At 40.0% G+C, this 21,798-nt stretch overlaps 1 protein-coding gene across 1 annotated transcript in view; it reads left to right on the forward strand.

Moving 5' to 3' along the window:
- Positions 1-21,798, forward strand: part of LMF1 (lipase maturation factor 1) — a 731,135-nt gene that overhangs the window by 676,657 nt on the left and 32,680 nt on the right. The window contains exons 7-9 of the mRNA XM_044677651.1: positions 1,457-1,628; positions 11,476-11,629; positions 19,854-20,037. Coding sequence (XP_044533586.1) covers positions 1,457-1,628; positions 11,476-11,629; positions 19,854-20,037 — 510 coding nt within the window. The remainder of the gene's footprint in view (positions 1-1,456; positions 1,629-11,475; positions 11,630-19,853; positions 20,038-21,798) is intronic.

The raw sequence follows: 21,798 nt of genomic DNA on the forward strand, positions 1-21,798 counted from the left end.
TCATTCACTGAGTTAGTTATTCCCTTTCAATTTTGTGCCATTTGAGGAATATCCATCTATCCCCAAATGGAATAATTGACTAAAAATATTAAATAGCTCAAAGCTGAGTACAAATCCCTGGGATACTCCACTGGAAATTCCGGCATACTGACACACTCACCAGTAAAAACTATTACATGGAATTTCCCTCTTTGACTATGTTGGTAATCTTGTCCAAAAAGCAAATGTGGTTATCTTGACATGAATTGTTCTTGATAAAGCCATGTTGGGTCTTAGTAATCATGTCTTCCCTTTCTAGATGTTCACCAGCTATCTAGAACTGTCCTGGGCCCAGCTCACTGGCCTCTAATTTGTAGACTGTTCTTTACTTATTTTGAAAATTGGAATAGCATTTGCCCTTCTCCAATCCTGTGGTGCCTCCCCTCTTTTTCCATGATCTTTCAAATAACACTAACAATGACTCAGCTTATCTTATTGGCCAGCTCTTTTAGGACCCAAGGATGTAGTTCATTTGGGCCAGGTGAAAGAAATATAGCACTGTAAAAAAGAAATACACCAATTATAATTATCAAGAGGCTTAATCCTAAGGAATAGTTGAGAAAGTCTATCCTTCCCCTCTTCTCTACCAAAAAGATCAGGGGATTTGTGGGTAAGGAGTATTATATACACTGTTAGACTAGGTTTATTTCTTGGTTAGTTTTGCTTTTCTCTTTTTAAAAATTCTTTGTAAGAAGGGCTAGTTCAATGGGTAGGGAAAGGGGCAAGGACATATTCAGAAGTAAAAGTGATATAAAACTAAAAGATATCAATAAAAGTTTTAAATAGAAAAAAAACCCATTTTACATAGGCCTGCTTTTCTGAAGCTCCTATCAAAGGATCCAGAACTGAAAGGGACCTTAGGAAATATTTAACCCAAATGCCTCATTTTACAGATGAGGAAACTGACATCCAAGGTACAAAATCAAATGGGTAGAAAGTAGCAGAGATGGAATTTAAAGTTAGCATTTTTTGGCTCTAAATCCAGGCCTCTTTTGAAAAACACCACAATCCATTCATTACAAGGAAGACTTTCCTTTGCTTCTTTCAGTGGATACCATCACCAAAGTTGGGCTGGCCATCTGGTCTCCCCCCTTCTTGCCACAGGACAGGCTTCCTGTTACACACGCCTTTAATGATTCCTTCTGCCTCACTTCTCACCCACAGGTCATCACCGTTAACCTGCTGTAGCCATTTTACAGCCATCCTGCGGCTCTCCATTGCCCGTCGGGTCACCTGAGGTTTGTGGTGTTCCACAAATCACAGCCATTTTAAACCATAAAATACCATAGAAATAGGAGCTGTTCACTGTATTGTTTTCTCTCCTATGACAAAACTGGTCCATCAGCTAGGAAAGCTGCTTCTGTTAGACGGAACTGCTTTCAATGCATCATTTTCTTTTTTTTTTCCCTCACTTTAGGTGATTCTTATCATTAGTGGAAACTTGAGCTTCCTGAACTGGTTGACCATTGTTCCCAGCATCGCCTGCTTCGATGATGCTGCCTTGGGGTTCCTGTTCAGCTCCCAGCCAGGAGGGGTTAAAGACCGAGTCCACAAAATACAACTTGAAGACAAGCCCCCAGTGAGATACGGTAAGTTATTTCCCAGGAAGAATAAGTCTTCAAAACAATGGTCTCCACTGGTATTTCCCAAGGGCACATCCAGGTACAGTGCAAGGAGAGGGTTGTGGGTGATTTACATGTCATTTGCATTTGCCTACCTGCAGGGCACAGGCTGTGCTTCCTGTCAGGCAGTCTTCATGTTAAAATGCTTTCCAGCTATGTCGCATGTTGTCATTTCTTGAAATTTCTATTCTCAAATACTGTTTGCCCAAAACCTGTCATGGACTATGGCAGCAGGAAGAGTCCTGGGCTGAGATTCAGGAAAGAGGAATCTTCCTGGCTCTACCCTGATGCACAGTGTGATGTGGAGCTAGCCACTTACCTCTCAGCCGGGGGAAGGAGGGATAAGGAAGAGGAGCTCCGAAGCCCGTCTGGTTCTGGTTCATAAAGCTGTGCTTTTGGGATGAAGGGGCCGTGGCAGCTGGTGAACAGAGATCTGCCCAGGGAAGGGGACTGGATGATGATGGGGGTTCCAAGGAGCTTGCCTCAGGTGCCATCTAGAAAGCGTTCCTGTCGAAGAATCATATTTATATATTTGCAGACACAATATTCTTCGACATCAGGGATACAAAAAACAATCTCCAGAACTTTGCAGACAGGGAAAGGAGGTACCCCAATATTTATTAGCTGAGTTAACCTCTCTAGACTTCAGTATTTTCACTGTAAAATGAAGAAGTTGGACTAGATATCTAAAACCCCTTCTAATGATGTCCTAGCCCTGTTCTCTGGTACAGAACTGTTGATATATATGTATTATGTCCTATAAGAGAACGCAACGAGGTAATACAGTGGACAGAGTGCCAGGCCTGGAGTCAGGAAGTCCTGAATTCAAATCTAGCCTCAGATACTTACTAGTTGAATGACCTTGACCAACGTTACTTGATTCTGTTAGCCTCAGTTTCCTCAACTGTAAAATGGGGATCGCAGTAGTATCTATCTCACAAAGTTGTTGTAAGCCCCAAATGAGATAATATTTGTAAAGCCTTAGTGCAGTGTCTGGAACATAGTAGATGCCATCTGCTAACTATTATTGTTATGTAAAAAATAATACCTGCTTTGTCTTCAGTAACTTGAGCTTTTTTTTAATGATCACAAAATCAAAGAATCTCAAAGTTGGAAAGGAGCTCAGTAGCCTTTTGGTCGATTGACACTTAAAATTCCTTCTACCCTTACTTGACGAGAGGACATTCAGATTTGCTTGAAGACTTCTGATGAGAAAGGATTCATTATTTTCTCAAAGTAGCCAATTCCCCAATCTCTCATGGTTAAGGAATCTTCTCTTCCATCCAACCTAAAATCACCTTTATGCCCTTTCTGGTTCTGCCCTCCCGGGCCAGGCACTGCAAGTCTAATCCCTCTCCCACAAAAGAGCTCTTCAGATATCTGAAGATAAGTAAAATTGTGTTCCCTGCCCTAAATCTCTCCTCCAGGCTCAGCACCATTCCGTATTTTGGTATTTTTTTTTTAACCCTAACTAATTCTCATTTAGCTTAGTTCCTATCTGCTTCCTTTGCTCCATCAGCACACTGCCATCCCAACCCCACTTTGGATTCTAACCTTTCTAGAATGAGGCACTCAGGATACTGCAGATGTCTGGAAGGTAGAAATGCTCTCCCTTTGCTCGGGACACCAGCCTTTAGTCAGGCAACGATTGCTGCTGCATCTCACCACCAACTCCTATGAAGCCTAATTGCCACTAAGAACCCCGGCTCCTTTACACAGGAATCCTTTTCTGGACATTTGAAATATCTAGATGAAGGAAGGCGCTCTCTGTGCTGCGACACCACAAAACCTCTTAACACAGCATTCAGCAACAACCACCAAACCTGCTCTGTCTGAGGAACTGCACCTAAAGCACGTTTACGGCAGGATTGACCACTGAGCCAGCCATCCTTAGGAACATCTGATATTGCTAGATGGAGCAACTGGCAGGGCAATTAGAGTAGCAAATGAGGCAACCCTAGGGGGGCGGTTCTGAGCCTTAAATGGCACTTTTATGCGGAAAAAAAGCCATTCTTACAGTCAGGAGGGATGTGGGTATGGACCCTGGCACTGATGCATATTAGCAGGGGAACCTTGAGAGCAATCTCTCCACTCTGCTAAGAACAATCTCATTTCTCTTCTTTACATGTTTTATGTCATTTGAGCTTCAGAGCAATAGGATGAGGATCACATGTGGCCCTCAACAACACCCACCTTGTGAAGAAGTGCTGTTCTTATCCCCATTTTACAGATGAGGAAACTGAGGGGGAGAGAGGCTAAATGAGTGTCCCGGTGTCACACAGTTCATAAATATCCCCAAGCAGGATCTGAATTCAGTTCTTCCTAACTGCAGCACTAAGCCTTGTTTTCCTCATCTCCAAAACTGGGATCCTCTTCTCTTGACTGCTTGCTTAACCAATAGAGTTAGTCTGTTAGAGATTTGTTTGTAAGCATTAAAAAACATTCCAGGAAAGAACTGTTAGTTTACTATTAAGGAGATGCTAGCTATTTGTTCATAATAGTGACAAATGTATTTAAATGTAAAACAATATTAATAGTAAATGCATGGTGTTAGCACAGAACTGTATTCACACTGATCTTTAAATGTAAAAGAATATAAATAAACAAATAGTCTTAGCTTTTGTACAACAGAAAAGTAGATGTCTTTTTCTTACAAAATTAAAGGGTAGAGATATTCTCATTGTTTGAACTTTCTCAGGCTTTAGATCTGGGACCAGCGGGTGCTTGGGATTGTTGGCACGTGGTGCAAGGCTCATTTTGGGGAGAGAGAAGTGAAGTCACGAGGTTAGATGAATCAGTCCTACAAATGCCTTCTTTTTAAAAGCTCAGTGGGAAGCCAAGTCCTCCTGTGTACCTCATTACTTGCAGTTTCCCACTAATTTCCCACTGATCCCATGGCTCAGCTCTGATCATCTTTGGGGAATTATAATAGTTTAGACACATACATGCTGGACCCTTTGCTTCCTTAATTAAGCAAGTCATTAAATGGGCACTAACCTTAAAACATGCTTAATCTTCATTTCTCCAGCAAGAACAGAATCACAGGATTTAGAATATCACCCTAAAGGCGAGAGTTGGAGGCCTATTTGGGAGTGTGAAGCTTGGCTATGAATTTGAACTTGGCATCACTATTCTACAGATGATCATGAAAAAGGAAATAGGGGATTTTTTTTAACAAGAAGAGAAGAGCCCAATTAAGCATGGGCTGATGTGCACCTACCTCCTCCATAATCTAATTCCTATCCCAGGAAGAAATTGTTCCACATATCCAGAGATTTCACAAGGAAATAGACGATATCAGAACAGAGAGGTTCTTCGTATTCTCCAGGATGCTATTTCTTACCAATTTGGCACTTCAACATCATTTACCTACATTGTACAGCAGCAAATAGTTGTCATAGAGTAAACCAATGCTGAAATTTCTATCTGAAAAGTACACTTTATCTGAATTGCTAGTAATAGTGGAAATACATTTCAGTATTGTGGGTAGTTAGTTACATTTCATTACATGTCCTGCGGACTGGATTTATTTCAAATTTTTAACAGGTCAAAACTCTTTCATTGCTGCATCTTTCCTGATGGAGTAATGAGATGCAGAAATCTTTGTGATATTTATTAAACCCTAACACATGCGAAGGGCTCCCTCTGGAAAGCTTCTTCTGTAGATTGTGTTCCATTAAACATGTGGCCTGAACAAGTCACTTACTCTGGACCTCAGTTTTCTCCTCTTTAAGGAAATTCATACATGTATATCATGATAAGGTCAAAATGGGTACATGATTTAAAAAGATGATATCATAAGCAAAGTAGAGGAGCATGGAAAAAATTACCTGCCAAATCTATGGATGAGAGAAGAATTTATGACCAAACATAGAATCGAGAGGATCACAGCATATGAAATTGATAATTTTGCCTACACAAAATTTAAAAGATTTTGCACAAACAAAATCAATTCTAATTTTGCAGCCAAAATTAGAAGGAAGGCAGGAAATTTTGGGGGAAATTTTACAGCCATTTTCTCTGATAAAGATCTCATTTCTCAAATATATGGGAACTAAAGTTGGATTTATAAAAATAAGTCATTCCCCAATTGATTATGGTCAAAGGACACAAACAGGCAGTTTTTCAGAAAAACAAATCAAAACCATCAATAGTCATGAAAAAATGCTCTTAATTACTACTAATTAGAGAAATGCAAATTAAAACAACTCTGAGGTACCATTTAACACTTATCAGTTGGCTAACATGAAGAAAAAGAAAATGACAAATGCTAGAGACAGTGTAGAAAAATAAGTATGCTGATACACTCTTGGTGGAGCTGTAAACTGGTCTACCTTCTGGAATGCCATTTAGAACTGTGCTCAGAGGGCTATAAAACTTCATAATCTTTGATCCTCCAATATCACTCCTAGACCTATAGCCTTAAAAGAGCAAAGAAAAAGAAAAAAAAAACTACTTGCACAAAAATATTTATAGCACTTCTTTTTATAGTGGCAAAGAATTGGGTATTGAGGCGATATCTATCAACTGGAGAATAACTGAACAAGTCGTGGTATATGGTTGTGATGGAGTATTATTGTGCTATATATATGAGAAGGCTGATTTCAGAAAAAAAAACAGGGAAGACTTAAATGGGCTCATGCAAAGTGAAATGAGCAGAAGTAGAGAGAACTTTGGACAGAGTAATGGCAATATCATAAGGATGATCAACCATGAAAGGCTTAGCATCTCTGATCAAGACAATGATCCATGACAATTCCTAAGGACTTATGATGAAAAAGGCTCTCTATCTCCAAAGAGATAACCAGTAAACTCTATGAATGAAGATTGAAGCATATTTTTTATTTTATTTTTCTTTGAGATTTTTTGGGCAATATGGCCAGTATGTTTAATATGTTTAATATGACTTCATGTGTATAATGGATATTGTTGCTTGCCTTCTTAAGGGGTAGGGGAAGGACTGGAGGAAGGGAGAGAATTTAGAATTCAAACTAAAAAAAGTGAATGTAATAAAAAAAATAAAGTGAGCCAAACTACATAAAAAGGGAGGAGTTGAACTAAATGGCCTCTGAGGTACCTTCTATGATAAAACCTGTTACTCTAGCAGGCATTGAGGAAAGCATCCATCCCCAACTGAGAGCCATTCCCCACTCTTGGAGCAACTGTTATGACTATGACTAAGGCATGGGGAGAGTGAGTTTAGCCTCAAGATTCCCACTCAAACAAGATTCTTCATGCACCTAAACTCTTCTTCATGCCCTTCTGCCACTTAATAGATGAATAGTATATTTTCTAGGACTTAGTTGTTGCTAGCAGGTGGGAAAGAACATTATGCTAATAATTAAATACCAAATCAAATGCTTCTTAGCCATAGCTCTAAGTGAATCACCTAACCTCTCTGCCTCTCACTTACCTCATCTGTAAAACAGGTATAATATTTCACTCCATACTTCACAAGGTCATTGTAAGGAAAGTGCTTCATAAACCTTAAAGTTATATAAAAAAGTCAGTTTTTATGCATCGTATTTAGTAAGTACCTACATGTACAAGGGCTACCGTAAGCACTCTCTATGATTACACTAAAAATTAATCCACAAAGCAACAGGCCCTGTGCTGGCTACTACAGGTAGCACAGAGGATGAATAGAATAATCTTTGTCCTCAGGACACTTGCCATCTAAGGTAGAAGGTAAGATACATTCACAATAATCCACAACATTTCTATACCACTTTTTCCTTTACGAAGCACTTTCCTCACAACTCTAGGAGCTGGGAAGTATGTTTTATTATCCCATTTTACAAATGAGGAAACTGAGGTACACAAAAGCTAAATATTGTAGATCTGACCTCAAACATCATGCTAGAGTAAAAATCCTCTCCATTGCATCCTTGACAAGTGGTCAATTTAGCCTTCACTTAAATACTTTCCTTGACAGAGAACTTGCTACCACCAAAAACATCCCATTTTATTCTTGAATACTTCTAATTTTTATGAAACTTTTCTTTATGCCGTGCTAAAGTCTGCCTCTCTACAGAGAGCTTCCAACCTTAAGTCTTAATTCTTTCCCTTGGGGTTAAGCAAAATAAATCTATTTCTGCTGTTGTCGTGTCCTCCCTCCCTCCCTCCACTATCTCTTCTCTACACTGAACATTCCAGTTCCTCCAACAGATCCTCACAAGGCATAGTTTCAGATTCTCACATCATCCTGGTCACCATCCAGTGAATGCACTCCAGCCTGTCAATGCCCTTCCTAAAACATTGTACTTGAGCCTAAACAGGATTCTCCAGGACAGAGAGCAAGTGATCAATAATCTCCCTCTTTCTGAATACTAATACAGGATGTCATTTTTGATTTCTGTATCACATTGTTAACACTTATGGAACTTTCCTTCCACTGATGACATTGATAACTTAGCCACACTTTTCCTTTTCATGCTTCACTTTTTCATTTGTTTTATTCTTAATTTAACAGCAAAAAGAGAATATTTCCATGTACAAAGTAGAAAAGAAAATGGATTATGTGTGAAGTCATGAATATTACATACAGCTTGTTTTTCTTTCCTGATTCATATAATAAATTCAACATGTTACTATCGAAGCTGTCTTGCTTGTCTGTTTCCCTCTAAATTCAATTATGTTCCCTCCTAGTCATCTTTTAATATGATTCAAATTTTTTTCTTCTTTTTTTGGCAACATTATCAATAACCATCCCCCCTCCCCAAATCTCAGCATCCAAACAAAAATTAAAAGGGGAGAATAAAAAACTTGTAACAAGTAAGCATAGACAAAACAAATCCACATATTTACCATGTCCAAAAATACTCTCTTCCTGGACCGTGGATCCTTCATCTTTCAGTCAGGATATGTGTAACGTGCTTCATAATCAGTTGTCTGGAGTTGTGATTGGTCATTCAAGTGATCGATTTATACTTGAGGTGTAAGACATTTATCTTCCCTACTGAACTTTTTGTTTCAGCCAACTACAGAACAGAATGGAGAAGATTCAGCTGCATAGGATAATAGTAGAGGAAAGGTTAAATAAAAAGTTCAGTGATGAGCATCAGAGATCAAAGAGCCAGATGACCTGGTTGGTACCAACTGTTTGTATTGGTAAGAAAAAGAAACTAAAGTTTGAAGCATAGGTTGAGACCACATTGTGGAGAGCTTTGAATTCCAGATAAAGGAATTTGGAATTGGCCTTCCTGGCACTGGAGAACCACAGTTAAGTAATCTGAAAGGACACATGAAAAAAGCCAATTTAGGAGGATGTGCAATCATGCAGATATGTGCGAACAGATAGTTTAGGCTTTTATAGCACATCCTAATCTTAGGTGACAATCCAGCTACTATATCCTTTCAAGGCTCTAGGAGTAACCTTCAGGGGCTAGAGAGATTGTCTTTCTACTACTAAACAACTCATGAGCTGTGTATTTCCTGCTTTGATTATCAACTGAAAATCAATTTAGTCAACCAAATTAAAGTAGCATAACTGGTAGAAAATATTCTATACGCCCCAGGTCAATAACAGATTCTCCCACCAGTACAAAGACCAGGAGAAGGTGGGATAAAACTTAGTGAGGACTTGAGAGTAGCTTAGCTTGCAGTTCCTCAAATTCCTTTTCTCCATTTCCAGGAGAATACTTGGTCTCTTTTCTGAACTCTTTGAGAGCCGTGATTGTGCACCCAGTCTTTCCTTGGCTCCTAGAGCAGACTGTGCCAGTAGCCATGGCTATCTCAGGGAGGACAATACTAGAATTTTGAGGGGAAGATGGGTAATGTAAAATTCCTCCAGATCTTTTGAAACTTGTAGTCTTCCTTCAGCCAGGTAGAGAGGGGAAAGAAACCAAAGCTAAAAATAAAGTGCTCTCTTCTTCCTCCAAGTGATTCATGAGGTTTAACTGAAACTCTCTCCTCATTTGCCATTCACTTGCCAGAATGACAGTCTCTGCCAGATGCTCAAATAACTTGGTCTTCTATTTTATAGGTAACCCACAGGGTATGCATGACTAAATTTCCTCAGCCAGTCTGAACACTCCCGACCAACTGACTCCATTCTTTCTTAATCTAAAGTGTTTGATTGTTGGGTTGATTGCTCATTGGTATCATTTTATAAAGGCATTTCTACATTTTATCTTGTCCGTCAGCTGGGCTCAGAATTGGAAAACCAAAATTCAGAGCTGGCCTTGGACATTTGCTACCAGCTGTATGACTTTAGGTGAATACCTAACCTTTATTTGTCTCAATTTCCTCAAATGCAAAATGGCTATAATAAAGAACACCAACCTCTTAGGGTTGTTGTGAAGATTAAATGAGATACTGTTTAGTGCATGGCCTGTAGTAGGCACTATGTAAATGTTTATTCTCCTTTAGCCAATTTGATTGATCTCTTCAATCCACCTTACCCTTTCACTTACATAGTTTTTTTCAACTAGATGATCAAATCTTTGAAATAACATTTGATCTCAACCAGGTTATTGTTCTTTTTTTTTCTTTTAATCCTTACCTTCTATCTTAGAATCAGTACTATGTATTGGTTCCAAGGCAGAAGAACAAAAAGGGTTAGGTCATGGGGTTAAGTGACTTGCCCAGGGTCACATAGCTAGGAAGCATCTGAGGTCAGATTTGAACCCAGGTCCTCCTCTCCGTAGGCCTGGCTTTCAATCCTACCTAACTGCTACCTATTTTTCTTTCTTTTTTTAAGTTTTCTTATTGCTTTTCTTATATTTAATCACAATTATTTATCAATATACTTGTAGCAATGGAGCCTTCCTTGTAACCAAGAAAGAGAGTTAAGCAAACACATCTAAAACAATGACCATTCTTGAACATGGCATGTAACATTCTGCCCCTGTAGAACCCCTACTGTTTGCCAACAAGAAGAATGACCTATGTGACCAAGCTTAGTCATAACAATTATTCAGAGTTTGACTTCCTTCATGTGATTTTTATTTACTTTATTGATATCATTGCATATATCCCTCTTTGTGTCAGTTCACGTTTCTTCTTTCCATGTTTCTCTGAATTCCTCATATTTGTTATTTCTTATCCCATGGTAATATTCCATTATATTAACATACCACTTCCCACTAGACTGTTTTTCCTGAAATCTTTAAAACATGTATTGTTTGGTTTGGCCTCATTGCCAAATTTTCTTTAAAACCCTTATCTTCATTCTTAGAATCAGTACTGTTTTGGTTCCAAGGCAGAAGAGAGGGAAGGGTTAGGCAAAAGGGGTTAAGTGGTTTGCCCAGGGTCAAATAGCTAGGAAGTGTCTGAGGCCAGATTTAAAACCAGGTCGTCCCATCTCTAGGGCTGGCTTTCAATCCATTGAACCACCCAGCTGCCCCCACCCTTTGCTGAATTTTTGAGGAAAATGACAACCCGGGAAAAATTAGGTAATAGAGTAGCAATATTTATGCTGATTTGGGCTAAGAACTTAAAAAGTAGAGGCCCAGAAGCTATCCCCAGTTTGTGAAATATGCCAATAAGAGAACCACATTGTTTGCAATCTGATAATTGGAAAATAAATTAGCCTTGAAAGAGTTGGAGGTAATAACTACAGTAACTGAGCACATTTCCATAGCATTTTAGTTTCTATAAGTACTTTCCTCATAAAATATAATTATATTTATTTTACAGAAGATGAAACCTCAGGGAAGTGAAGTATTTTGCCCAAAGGCACACTACCAGTAAATGGAGAAGCCAAAACTTGAACCCATGTCTGTAGATTGCCATTCCAGTGTTTTTGGTCCAGTGTTTTCTCTACTACCCCAAACTGAATACCCTAACTCATTTCTCTTTCTCTTATTTTCAGGTTGTTTGGTTCGAAGACTGGTGAACATCTCTTTGGGTATCCTAATTGCCTACCTGAGCATTCCTGTGGTTATGAATTTACTTAATTCCAACCAAGTTATGAATAGTTCATTCAACCCTCTCAGAATAGTCAACACTTACGGGGCATTTGGAAGGTATGATTCACTTAAAGAGTGTCTTTGATCCATATTTATCTTTTGATTCTGGTTTTGTTTTCTGATTATTCTTTTCTTTCTTTCCTTCCATTCTTTTCCATCTATTTTCTTTCTTTTTTTTTTTCAAACCTTACCTGTCTTAGAATTAATACTAAGTATCAGCAAAGCAGAAGAGCAGTAAGGGCTAGGCAGTTGGGGTTAAGTGACTTTCCCAGAACCATACAACAAGGAAGTATCTGAGGTCATATTTGAACCTAGGACCTCCCATCTCTTGGCCTGACTATCTACTGAGCCCCCTAGCTCCCCACTTTCCATCTATTTTCCAAGAACTACTCAATGAATCAACCTTTCTGAGTGCCTACAATGGGGTGAATACCTGGGAATTAGGAGGCATGATGCCTGTCCTCAAGGATGTCTAGTAAAATAGGTAATAGACACACAAATAAAGGATCCATGATTTTTATCACTCTTTGGACCTCTCAGTATGACAATTTTTTCTACCAATTCATGATCTAGCTCATGTCACATAATGATAAATCCTGAGGCAAGAAGAGTCTAAATGGCTTAACTCTAGTTTTCTAGCAGAGGCAGAATCTGAACTCACAACTTCCTAACTCCAAGTCCAGAACTCTATCCAGCTATACCATGATCGCTCTATAAAAAAAAAGTAACATATACAACTGAAAATGTAAAGGACAGGGGGAAGCTGGGTAGCCTAGAGATGGGAGATCCTAGGTTCAAATCTGGCCTCAGACACTTCCCAGCTGTGTGACCCTGGGCAAGTCACTTGACCCCCATTGCCCACCCTTACCACTCTTCCACCTAGGAGCCAATACACAGAAGTTAAGGGTTTAAAAAAAATGTAAAGGACATAAATAACTAGAAGCCTGCATTCGTAGCTATACTCAAATGTTTTCAGCTATAGGATAGTAACTAAAAGACTAGAACTTGTGAGAAATTTCTTTCTCAGGAAGAACTTCTTACAGATTTCATCAACACAAGACAAATCAAGGACTTGGTGTCCACATGGTACGCTCTGGGTGTCTCATGGGAAAATATGTAGGGTTAAATAAAGATATGTGGCATTGCTGAAATATAGTAGAAAGAGCATTAATTTTAGAGTGAGAAGACTTGGATTCAAATCTGGACTCATAAGACCATTAAATTCTAATCAGCCACTGGAAATTCTGTGCCTAAACAAATAATTGCAGTCAAGAACAGAGGAGGTTTGTTCATTTGTTATAAATCCTCTTTTTTTGAAGACCTGCAAATAGAATGCATCTCCTAACCCCATACCACCCTCTAATATCTAATAAGTCTGCATTCTTCTTCAAGAGAAATAGAGATGACAAATATAGAAATGGTCATATAATCGGTGCTACTTTTTTCCTTACTTGGATCCCCAGAACTCTAAATGTACTTTCAGAATATTATAATAATAATAGTAATGATTAAAGCCTCCATTTCAAAAGGTTTCGAAATCAGGGAGAATTAATATGACTTGGTATGGCAACTTGCTGGCCCTGTAAGGAACTGAACCCAAGGTACTTGTGACTTGCACTAATCCATTCATCTTTATTAATTTACTTTCCGAGAATTGATTCTGAATCAAGAGGCAAGGTGTCTTTGGCTTAAGCAAAAAGCCATTAACATCATAGAATGCCAGAGGGCATCTCAGAGGTCACCTACTCTTTAGTCATAGATATACGCAGAAAGTCAAAGGAGAGACAATCCTAAGAAAGGAGCCTGTAACAAAACCACCTGCCTCAGATATCTGTCACAGATGCACAAAGAGTAATAAACAATAATGAATTACATATCCTAGTATATAAAGAAGCAAAATGTACCTCATACATATTACTGAGACATTATTTTGGCTCTGGAGGACGTCTAATTCAGCAGAAATAGGGGAGTCAAAAGATGGCATGTGGGAGGAGCTGGCAAAATATCATGGTTTATTAAGAAAATATACCCATGTAAAGAAATCTAAGAAACATGGCACAGGATATCTAGATAAACAGAGGCAGATAAGGAAACAGCCTTGTCACTGAAGCGTATGACAGACTATCTAGACAGAAAATAAATAAGGAAATATTTCAGAAGCAGTTGATAAGCGTAGCACAGAGATATGATAGAATTGTGCTGGGTAGAAGAAGAAGGGATGAGGCTTCAATGATCCAGATATCTCATAGATTTCCCCCCCCCACTACAAACCCACAGCAGAACACCTAATAATTTCTCGACTTGCCTTAATGATAACTACCGCTTTCAAAAGTTACAGGACCCAAAAAGGGGAAATTCTAGCCTGGATATGATTTTAACTAACAAAGAAGATGTGGTTTCTAAGGTAGAAAAAAAATGGAAATAAATTTTGGTGGGAAGCGTCCATTCCATCTTAGAATATGTGATAAGAGACATGAAGGAAGATATAGTTAAACATGTACCCTAGATTTTTTTAATGATTATTCTCTCAGATTATTTTCTTTTTTAATGGATCAGTATAACTAATTTGAGTAAAAAAATTGAAGAGAATCAAAGATCACATTGCTCAGGGTGGATGAGACAATAATTAACAACAGACAAAAGGTATTATTGTATCTTATTTTGTTTCTGTTTTCTCTGAAAAAGAGAATGGTGTTTGGAATTGAAAGGGCAGAATAAAACTACCTAATGAGGAGTTGATAACCAAAATACATAAAGGAATGACAGTGAAAAAAACAGTACTAGCTATCCTTGATGAGTGAGAGTTCTATGGCCCACATAATCATATTAGTATACTAAAAAAATAGTAGGTATGATGGCTGGGCCAATATCAGTTATATTTAAAAGTTTGTAGAAAACAGCAACGGGTTGGATAAAAATAAAAATATTATCTAGATCTCCCCCAAATGAAAAAGGATTGACTCTGAAAACTGTAAGCTCTATAAGTTTGTCTTTCATTAGTGGCAAAATTCTAGAACACTTATAGTAAGGCAATGGTTGATGAAAATCTACAAAAAGAAGCAGTGATCACAAAAAGCCAGCATACTGTCATCAAAGACAAGTCATGTCAGGTCAATTTTATTTTGTTTTTGTTTTTCCTAGACTGGTAAATCAAAAAAAGTATAGATATAGTTTACCTAGATGTCAGCAAAGGACTTGACAATGTCTCATTCTATTCTTATGGAAAAGATGAAGCGGTGTACAGTACTAGGTGATACCATATAGTTAGATGGTTTGGAGCTGGTTGAATAAGAAGGCTCAAGGTAATGTGGTGTAGTGAAGAGAACTAAACTTGTAATCATAGGACATGAATTTAAATTCTAAATTTACTGCAAGGTAATTAGAGGATTAATGGAAGAGATTCTTAAGTTACAAGCAAGGTGGGAGTGAAATCAAGGTACGTAGGATAGCCACTGCAATGACAGAGAGATAAAAGATGGATTATCCTATTTGAGGGCAGAAAGAAGGCCAGTTTGGCTGGATGGCAGAAAGATTAAATGGGAATAATATTCAAGGAGGCCGGGAAGAATGGTTGAACCCATATTGGAAAGTGCTTTAAGAAATTTATATATTTTGTATATTAAAAAAATTCTATAATATGTAATCCCACTTGAGGGCAACCAATAAAAAGAATTCCAGTTCATACCGAATATCCAAGGATGTGAAAATTGAAATTTAGAATACATGTAAGGCATGGTAGGAGAAATTGTTGTCTCTTGTTTACACTGTGTTTCTAACCAGTGGGCAACTCATCGGGGATCATAATTCAGACAAGAGTATAATTCAGTCATGCAGTCACTTATTCATTTATTCATTTGATAAAGACTTCTCACGTGTGAAACGCAAATTCTATAAATGTGCTTGCTGAAAGTGACTATTACAGGATGAGATGATCAAAAAAGGTCTATCTCTCCATCAAGCAAGTCTTCTTTCATTATTGGAAGCGTTGAATCACTAAACAAAAGGAAAATGGAGAAAGGATGACAAGATGGAAAAATATATCTTGTTGTTTAGTCATTTTTCAGTCTTGTCTGGTTCTTTGTGATCTGTTTGGGATTTCTTCTCTAATTCATTTTACAGATGAGGAAACAGAGGCAAGCAGGATTAAGTGACTCACCCAGAATCACACAGCTATTAAGTGTCTGAGGTCAGATTTGAACTCAGGAGGATGAGTCTTCCTGACTCCAGGCCTGGCATTCTATCTACTACGCCACTCAGCTGCCCCTAGAAAAGATGCATATAAATCCCAAATAACTCTGTGTCTGTGTGTGTGTGTGTGTGTGTGTGTGTGTGTGTGTGTTCTAAATTCCATTCTATTACTTTAATTGCATGCATTAAGATATCTAATTTTGTCACTTAAGCCATGTCTACAAATAAGTATCCAGTGGCCCTTTTCTGATGGCTTCCAACCCTGATTTCCCCTTATTCTTTCCCATGGACTCTGCTCCAAGCAAACTGGAATCCTTGCTTGCCATCCTCCAGACTCCTTTCCCCAATCTCTGAATTAATTCCACCTGTATCATAAAAGATTCCCAGATCCACCAGGCAAAAGCTATGTCTCTTTCCTCAAACCTCAGATAATACACTGAAGCCTGTATACTTTTTATCCTGTTCTAGGCTGAAATTGTATAACTATTTTTATTACATATATATATATTTGTCTCCTATTTCCCTTGCAGGCAGAGAACCATATCTGATTTATCTTCATAGCTCCCCCAGCCCTTAGTACACCATTGCAAACAGAAGGCAGTTACTAAATGTAGAATAAATGAATACCTGAAATGCAAGTAACATGCATGGATGGAACATGTGTGTTTGCCATGCGGCATCCTGAGAACATAGATGGGGGCCTACTGAGGGGCTATTCTTCTAACCCGCTCTGTAACTTCCAATTAGGTGCAATGATTTTGTTTTTACTTTCTGTTTTCCTTGGCACAGCCCTCCCTCCTCCTCTCCTAACAACCCCTTATGACTTCTACTCCCACCTCCAACTGCTGCTGAGCAATGGCTTTGTAAGACCCATTTCTCAGCCAGAATGGTGCCATGCTTGGATGCCTTCAGACAGCTGTTAATGGGGCCCCATGAGTCAGCTATTAATGGGTGTTCTTTAAGCACTGTGTCTGGGATTTTCTCAGCTGACTGGAGGCCAGACACTAGAACAGACAACCAGTCAGTAACTCTGTGTGTGAGTGAGTGAGTGTGTGTGTGTGAGTGTGTGTGTGTGTGTGTGTGTGTGTGTGTGTGTGTGGCCTTCATTACACCATAATAGAACTGAACCCCATTGGTTCAAAGACAGAACAAATAAGAAATGAGGGGGAACCTTCCAACCTTCCATTCTGCTGATGGAGCCACTGTTCTGCTCTGCTTGTCCCAATAACAATTGGTCAACCATCAAGTATTTCTTGTGTACCGGCTATGGACTAAATGTATTCCTAGCACCTACTAGGCACACCATTTTGTTTTTCATATAGACTGTGTAACTTGCAAAAGAGTCCTGATGCTGAGTGACACCCCCAGTACCAAGATGGTCTGGTCACCCTAGTCACTCCCTTGCCCCAAAGTGAAGAATTCTCTAGGTGAGTTCACCTCAGCAGTACCATATAGGAAAGACAGCAAGAAATCAGTGATGCAAATATTTACAAAGCATTTCCTTTATAATAACCTGGCTGTGGGTATTATTTACCCCCGTTTTAAATATGGGAAAACTGAGTCTCAGGTTGGGTGACTTGCCCCTGGTCACAAATCTTATAAGGATCAGAGTCAGAATTTGAAACCAGAACCTTGAACTCTCTTTCCAGTATTCTTTCGACCTACCCTGTGCTGCCTTTTGATAGAGATAGCATCCTAATTTATAACTTTAAAGAATCAGAAACAGCCTTAATGCCAAAATGCTGTCAAAAAGCTGGAAAAAAAAAGTAACTTCTGTTGCCTCTGGTAGAGACTGAGATTTTTTTGTCCCTTTCCCAGGGAGGCGGAAACAGCAGTGACTAGAGCTGAGGGATTCTGTCCAGCTTCCCCAGGCTCGCTCTATGGCTGCAGTCCCACTCTGGATGCGGCCCTGGGCGAATCAAGGAGAGGTTCTGGGCCTGGATTTATCAGTGATAGGGTAGAGTCTTGAGAGAATTGTGCAAATCCTCAAAGCCTTACTTTCCCCTTGGACAAAGTGGGTGATGATAATTCTTTCCCTTGGTGACGCCCAAGTCTGTGGAGGCCTCCGGTCATAATTTAGGGGGCAGGGGGCAGCTGGGTAGCTCAGTGAAGTGAGAGCCAGGCCTAGAGACGGGAGGTCCTAGGTTCAAATCTGGCCTCAGCCACTTCCCAGCTGTGTGACCCTGGGCAAGTCATTTGACCCCCATTGCCCACCCTTACCAATCTTCCACCTATGAGACAATACACTGAAGTACAAGGGTTTAAAAAAAAATCCATAATTTAGGGGGCAGTGCTCAGAGTTCCCTTTTAAGACCAGAAGAGCATTATTGATAAAAATGGGTGGCAGCCTGTGTAACACTGAGCTTGGAATGAAGAAATTGGTCTCAAATCTTGCCTTTGCCTCTTACCTTACTGCATGACCTAAAACAAGTCTCTCCCCCTCCCTGAGCCTCAGTTTCCTCCCTTACAAAATGGAGGGCAATAATCCTGGTGCTCCCTTGTCCCAGGGTTATCATGAGGAAAGTGCTTTATGGACTAGCAAGCCATAGAAAGGGGAGCAGTGAGGCAAATCTCTTGGAAGGTGGGGCTCCGGCCTCTTGACCAAAGGGGCAGAGAGTCCTGGGGGACGCCACGTTGGGAATGGAGCTCAGAACGCAGAGTAGATGAGAGCTGCAGCAGCGCTGCCTCCTGTGCCCAGGTACGGCACCTGCCTCCCAACACGCAGGGGCGCCCCGTCGGTCTGATGGCTCTCTGTGTTCCCAGACACATTCCGGGCTGGCACCCTGCGTCTATTCAGAGATGCTCCCAAGGAGGGCTCCTGCTGGCTGACTCCCCCAGGTCAGGAGCCCGGGCATCTCTGTGGCCTCTGCCCCTGGTGCTGTGGAGCTGAGGGAACCGGACAAAAAAGAGACTTGTCTGCAAGTCCTGCAAACACGCGTGTGGGCCACAGTGTCCGTGTCCTGCTCCCTGGCTCACAGACTGTCAGGGGCAGTCAAGTCCCGGTCCTAGCTCAGGAGAAAGAGCTCCCTCTGGCCACGTGTGCTGGGCTGCTGCTTCTCCCCACGAGGACTGTGTGTTCTGGCCATGCACTGAGGTCAGTAGAATTTTACTCTGGGATACCCGGTGCCTCCAGCCAGCAACAACAACCTCCCCTTCCTACCCGACTCGCTGATGAGAACGGTGCCATGTCCCCTGTGGACATCAAGCATGCTGGCTCTGTCCTCTGCTCATCCAGAGCCTCACAAGGCCAGCGTCCTCACTCCCTTCCCGGCAGCCCTCAGTGAAGACGTTTCCGTAGCGGAGCCCACAGAGACTCAATGAGAGACGCTGCGTGGTTCTGCGTCAACCCCTTCCTGCTCATAGCTACGGATTGGGACTGTCGGGTCCTCCACCACGTGTCCGTGGAGCTTCCTGATTCCAAGAGTGCCAGCAAATAGATTAGCTTTGAGACAAAAAACAGCAAAACTTACCCATCTAAACCTTGGTTTATGAGAAGACAAATCCTGTATGTAGCAAAAAAAAAAAAAAAAAAAATGTGAGCAGTGATGATTATTATTCCTGGTCCAGTGCCCCGGCGCCATTGGGCTTGCTGTAGATCCCCGTTTGAAGATGTAAGGTAGCTCAGGATGACATAACAGAGGAAGTTTGCCTTGGATCAGAGACCGAGCTGAATTCCAGATAAATTTTATGAGTCAAAAAAGAGAAGGAAACAGGAAAAGAACACTAGACAGCATCAGGCTCCTACTCAAGCACACATAGCTATGAATTCAAATCCTGGGCCCATGTTTAAATGCATATAATACAAGAAAACCGTGCTGAATCTCAATTACCTGTTTGCTTTGGGGAAGGGAGAGAAAATAGAATAACTGAGGACACCAGTTATTCCAGTTTAGAGACACCAGTCTAAAGGGCAGTGAGCTGTTGAGGCCCAATCTAGCAAGATGCCAAGAACCTCAGCTTTGCCAAAAAGCCTCCCTCAAAAGCCAAAGGAAACTTGCTGAGAAAAGCCAAAGGGACTCAAGTCTCCCATCAGTAGCAAAATGAATCCCTACCTTGCAGCCTGCCCTAACTTTCTGCTCTATTTCCTCCTCAGCATCACCAAAGAGAGGACTGAGGTCATCATCCAGGGCACTTCCAGCCTTGTAGCCAATGATTCCAGTGCAGTATGGGAGGAATATGAGTTCAAATGTAAGCCTGGGAACCTGAAGAGGAGACCGTGCCTGATCTCTCCATACCACTATCGGCTAGATTGGCTCATGTGGTTCGCTGCTTTCCAGGTAAGGTGTCTCAGGCAAAATTAGGGTTATCCTGAAGAACAATCCAGTGACACATAATAGACCCTTTTTTCTTCCCAGCATGAATGAATGAAAAACCATTTATTAAGCACCTACTGTGTGGCTATTTCTTGGGACACAGATACAAAAGCAAGATAGTCCCTATTCCCAGGGAGCTTATAATCTTGTAGGGGAAATACAACTTATTGCAGAAATTTGATTTGGGAAGTCACAGCAATGATAATAAAGCCATAGGGGAGTTGATTGATATATATGTCCTTTCTGGTAGCAATGATAGTATTGGTTTGGTTATAATTCCAAAGCTAGAAAAAGGGTGAGGAGAGGGGAAGTGTGCCAAAAGATGTGGGGAGGAAGAAGTGCATGACCACAAGGCCAATGGTACAAGGGATAAGAACATCGGACCTGGAGTCAGGAAGATCTGGATTCAAATCCATATTCATACATTTGATGTGAGATATGAGATATGAGACCCTGGGCAAGTCAATTAATCTCTCTCTGCTTCAGTTTCCTCAACTATAAAATGGGGATAATAAAAGCACCTGCCTCCCAGGTTTGTTTGTGAGGATCAAAGGATATTTGTTTAAAAAAAAAAAACAACAAACGAGTTTAGCACGGTGCCTGGCACAGAGTAAGCACATAAGAAAGGCTCATTCCCTTATTTTCTTCTGTTTTCCGAGGAGGTGGCCAAGTAGATATATAATGAAGTGTGTGACATACTATCAAGACAATATATCATGAGATGTCTGTTCTATTGTGATATGTGTCTTCTATCATGACATGAGCAATATGGAAATATGTATTACATGAAAGACCCTATATCAGACTATTCACTGCCTGGGGGAGCAGTGGAGATGGAGAGAATCTGAATTTTAAAATTTCAAAAAAACAATTGTCAAAAATTGTTTCTACGTGTAATTGAAAAAATAAAAACATTTTTTAAGAAGACAGCATGGACTTGAAGGCACAAGGTTTCTGGTGATTCAGTGGTTGGGAAGGTGTAGGATCAGTCACAGTGGAAGGCAAGAAGATGGCTTTGGTGCAATGTGAAGCAAAAGCGGGAGATACTTGACCCAAAACTGAAATTCTCTCCCTCTATCCACACCTGCCATCACCTTAAACTTGAGAAGCAGACAGCCTAGTAGAATTGGATTTTGAGACAGAAGGCCTGAGTTCAAATTCTATATCTGTTACCTATCACCTCTCTGTGCCCTTAGGAAAGAAACTTAATTTCTTTCAGCTTCTCTTTTCCTCATTAGTAAAATAAAAAGTTTGGACTAGGTGATATCTAAGGGCTTTGAGGTTCTTTGATTCTGTGATCTTCCACTGCAAAATAATACCATGATAATAATCAACATTTCTATTACAGTCAAATATATGGTGGAACCTGTTTTCTCCTAATTCAGACATTTCTACTTTATCACCTTGTTAAAATGCATTAATATACACTTCATAATACTCATACCTCCTATATTAATATACAGGAGGGTTTAGTTATAGTTTGAAAACTTGTCATGGAAAATAAAGTATAGGTGGTCTAGTTTTATAAGCTAGCAATAGGTCCAGGTTGTTTAGTCCTTCTATATTTTCTGTTATATATGCCCAGGGAGTGCTATAGTGCAATATGACTGTTTTTATTCCTGAACTTGTATAATATAGTAGAATTAATGCAATTAATTTAAAGTAGTTTTTTTAGCAATAAAGGACTCTCATGTTGATGTCTGTCTATCACTTAGCTATTAGTTC

The sequence above is a fragment of the Gracilinanus agilis genome, chromosome 1 (assembly GCF_016433145.1).
Source record: "Gracilinanus agilis isolate LMUSP501 chromosome 1, AgileGrace, whole genome shotgun sequence".
NCBI classification, from domain to species: Eukaryota; Metazoa; Chordata; class Mammalia; order Didelphimorphia; family Didelphidae; genus Gracilinanus; species Gracilinanus agilis.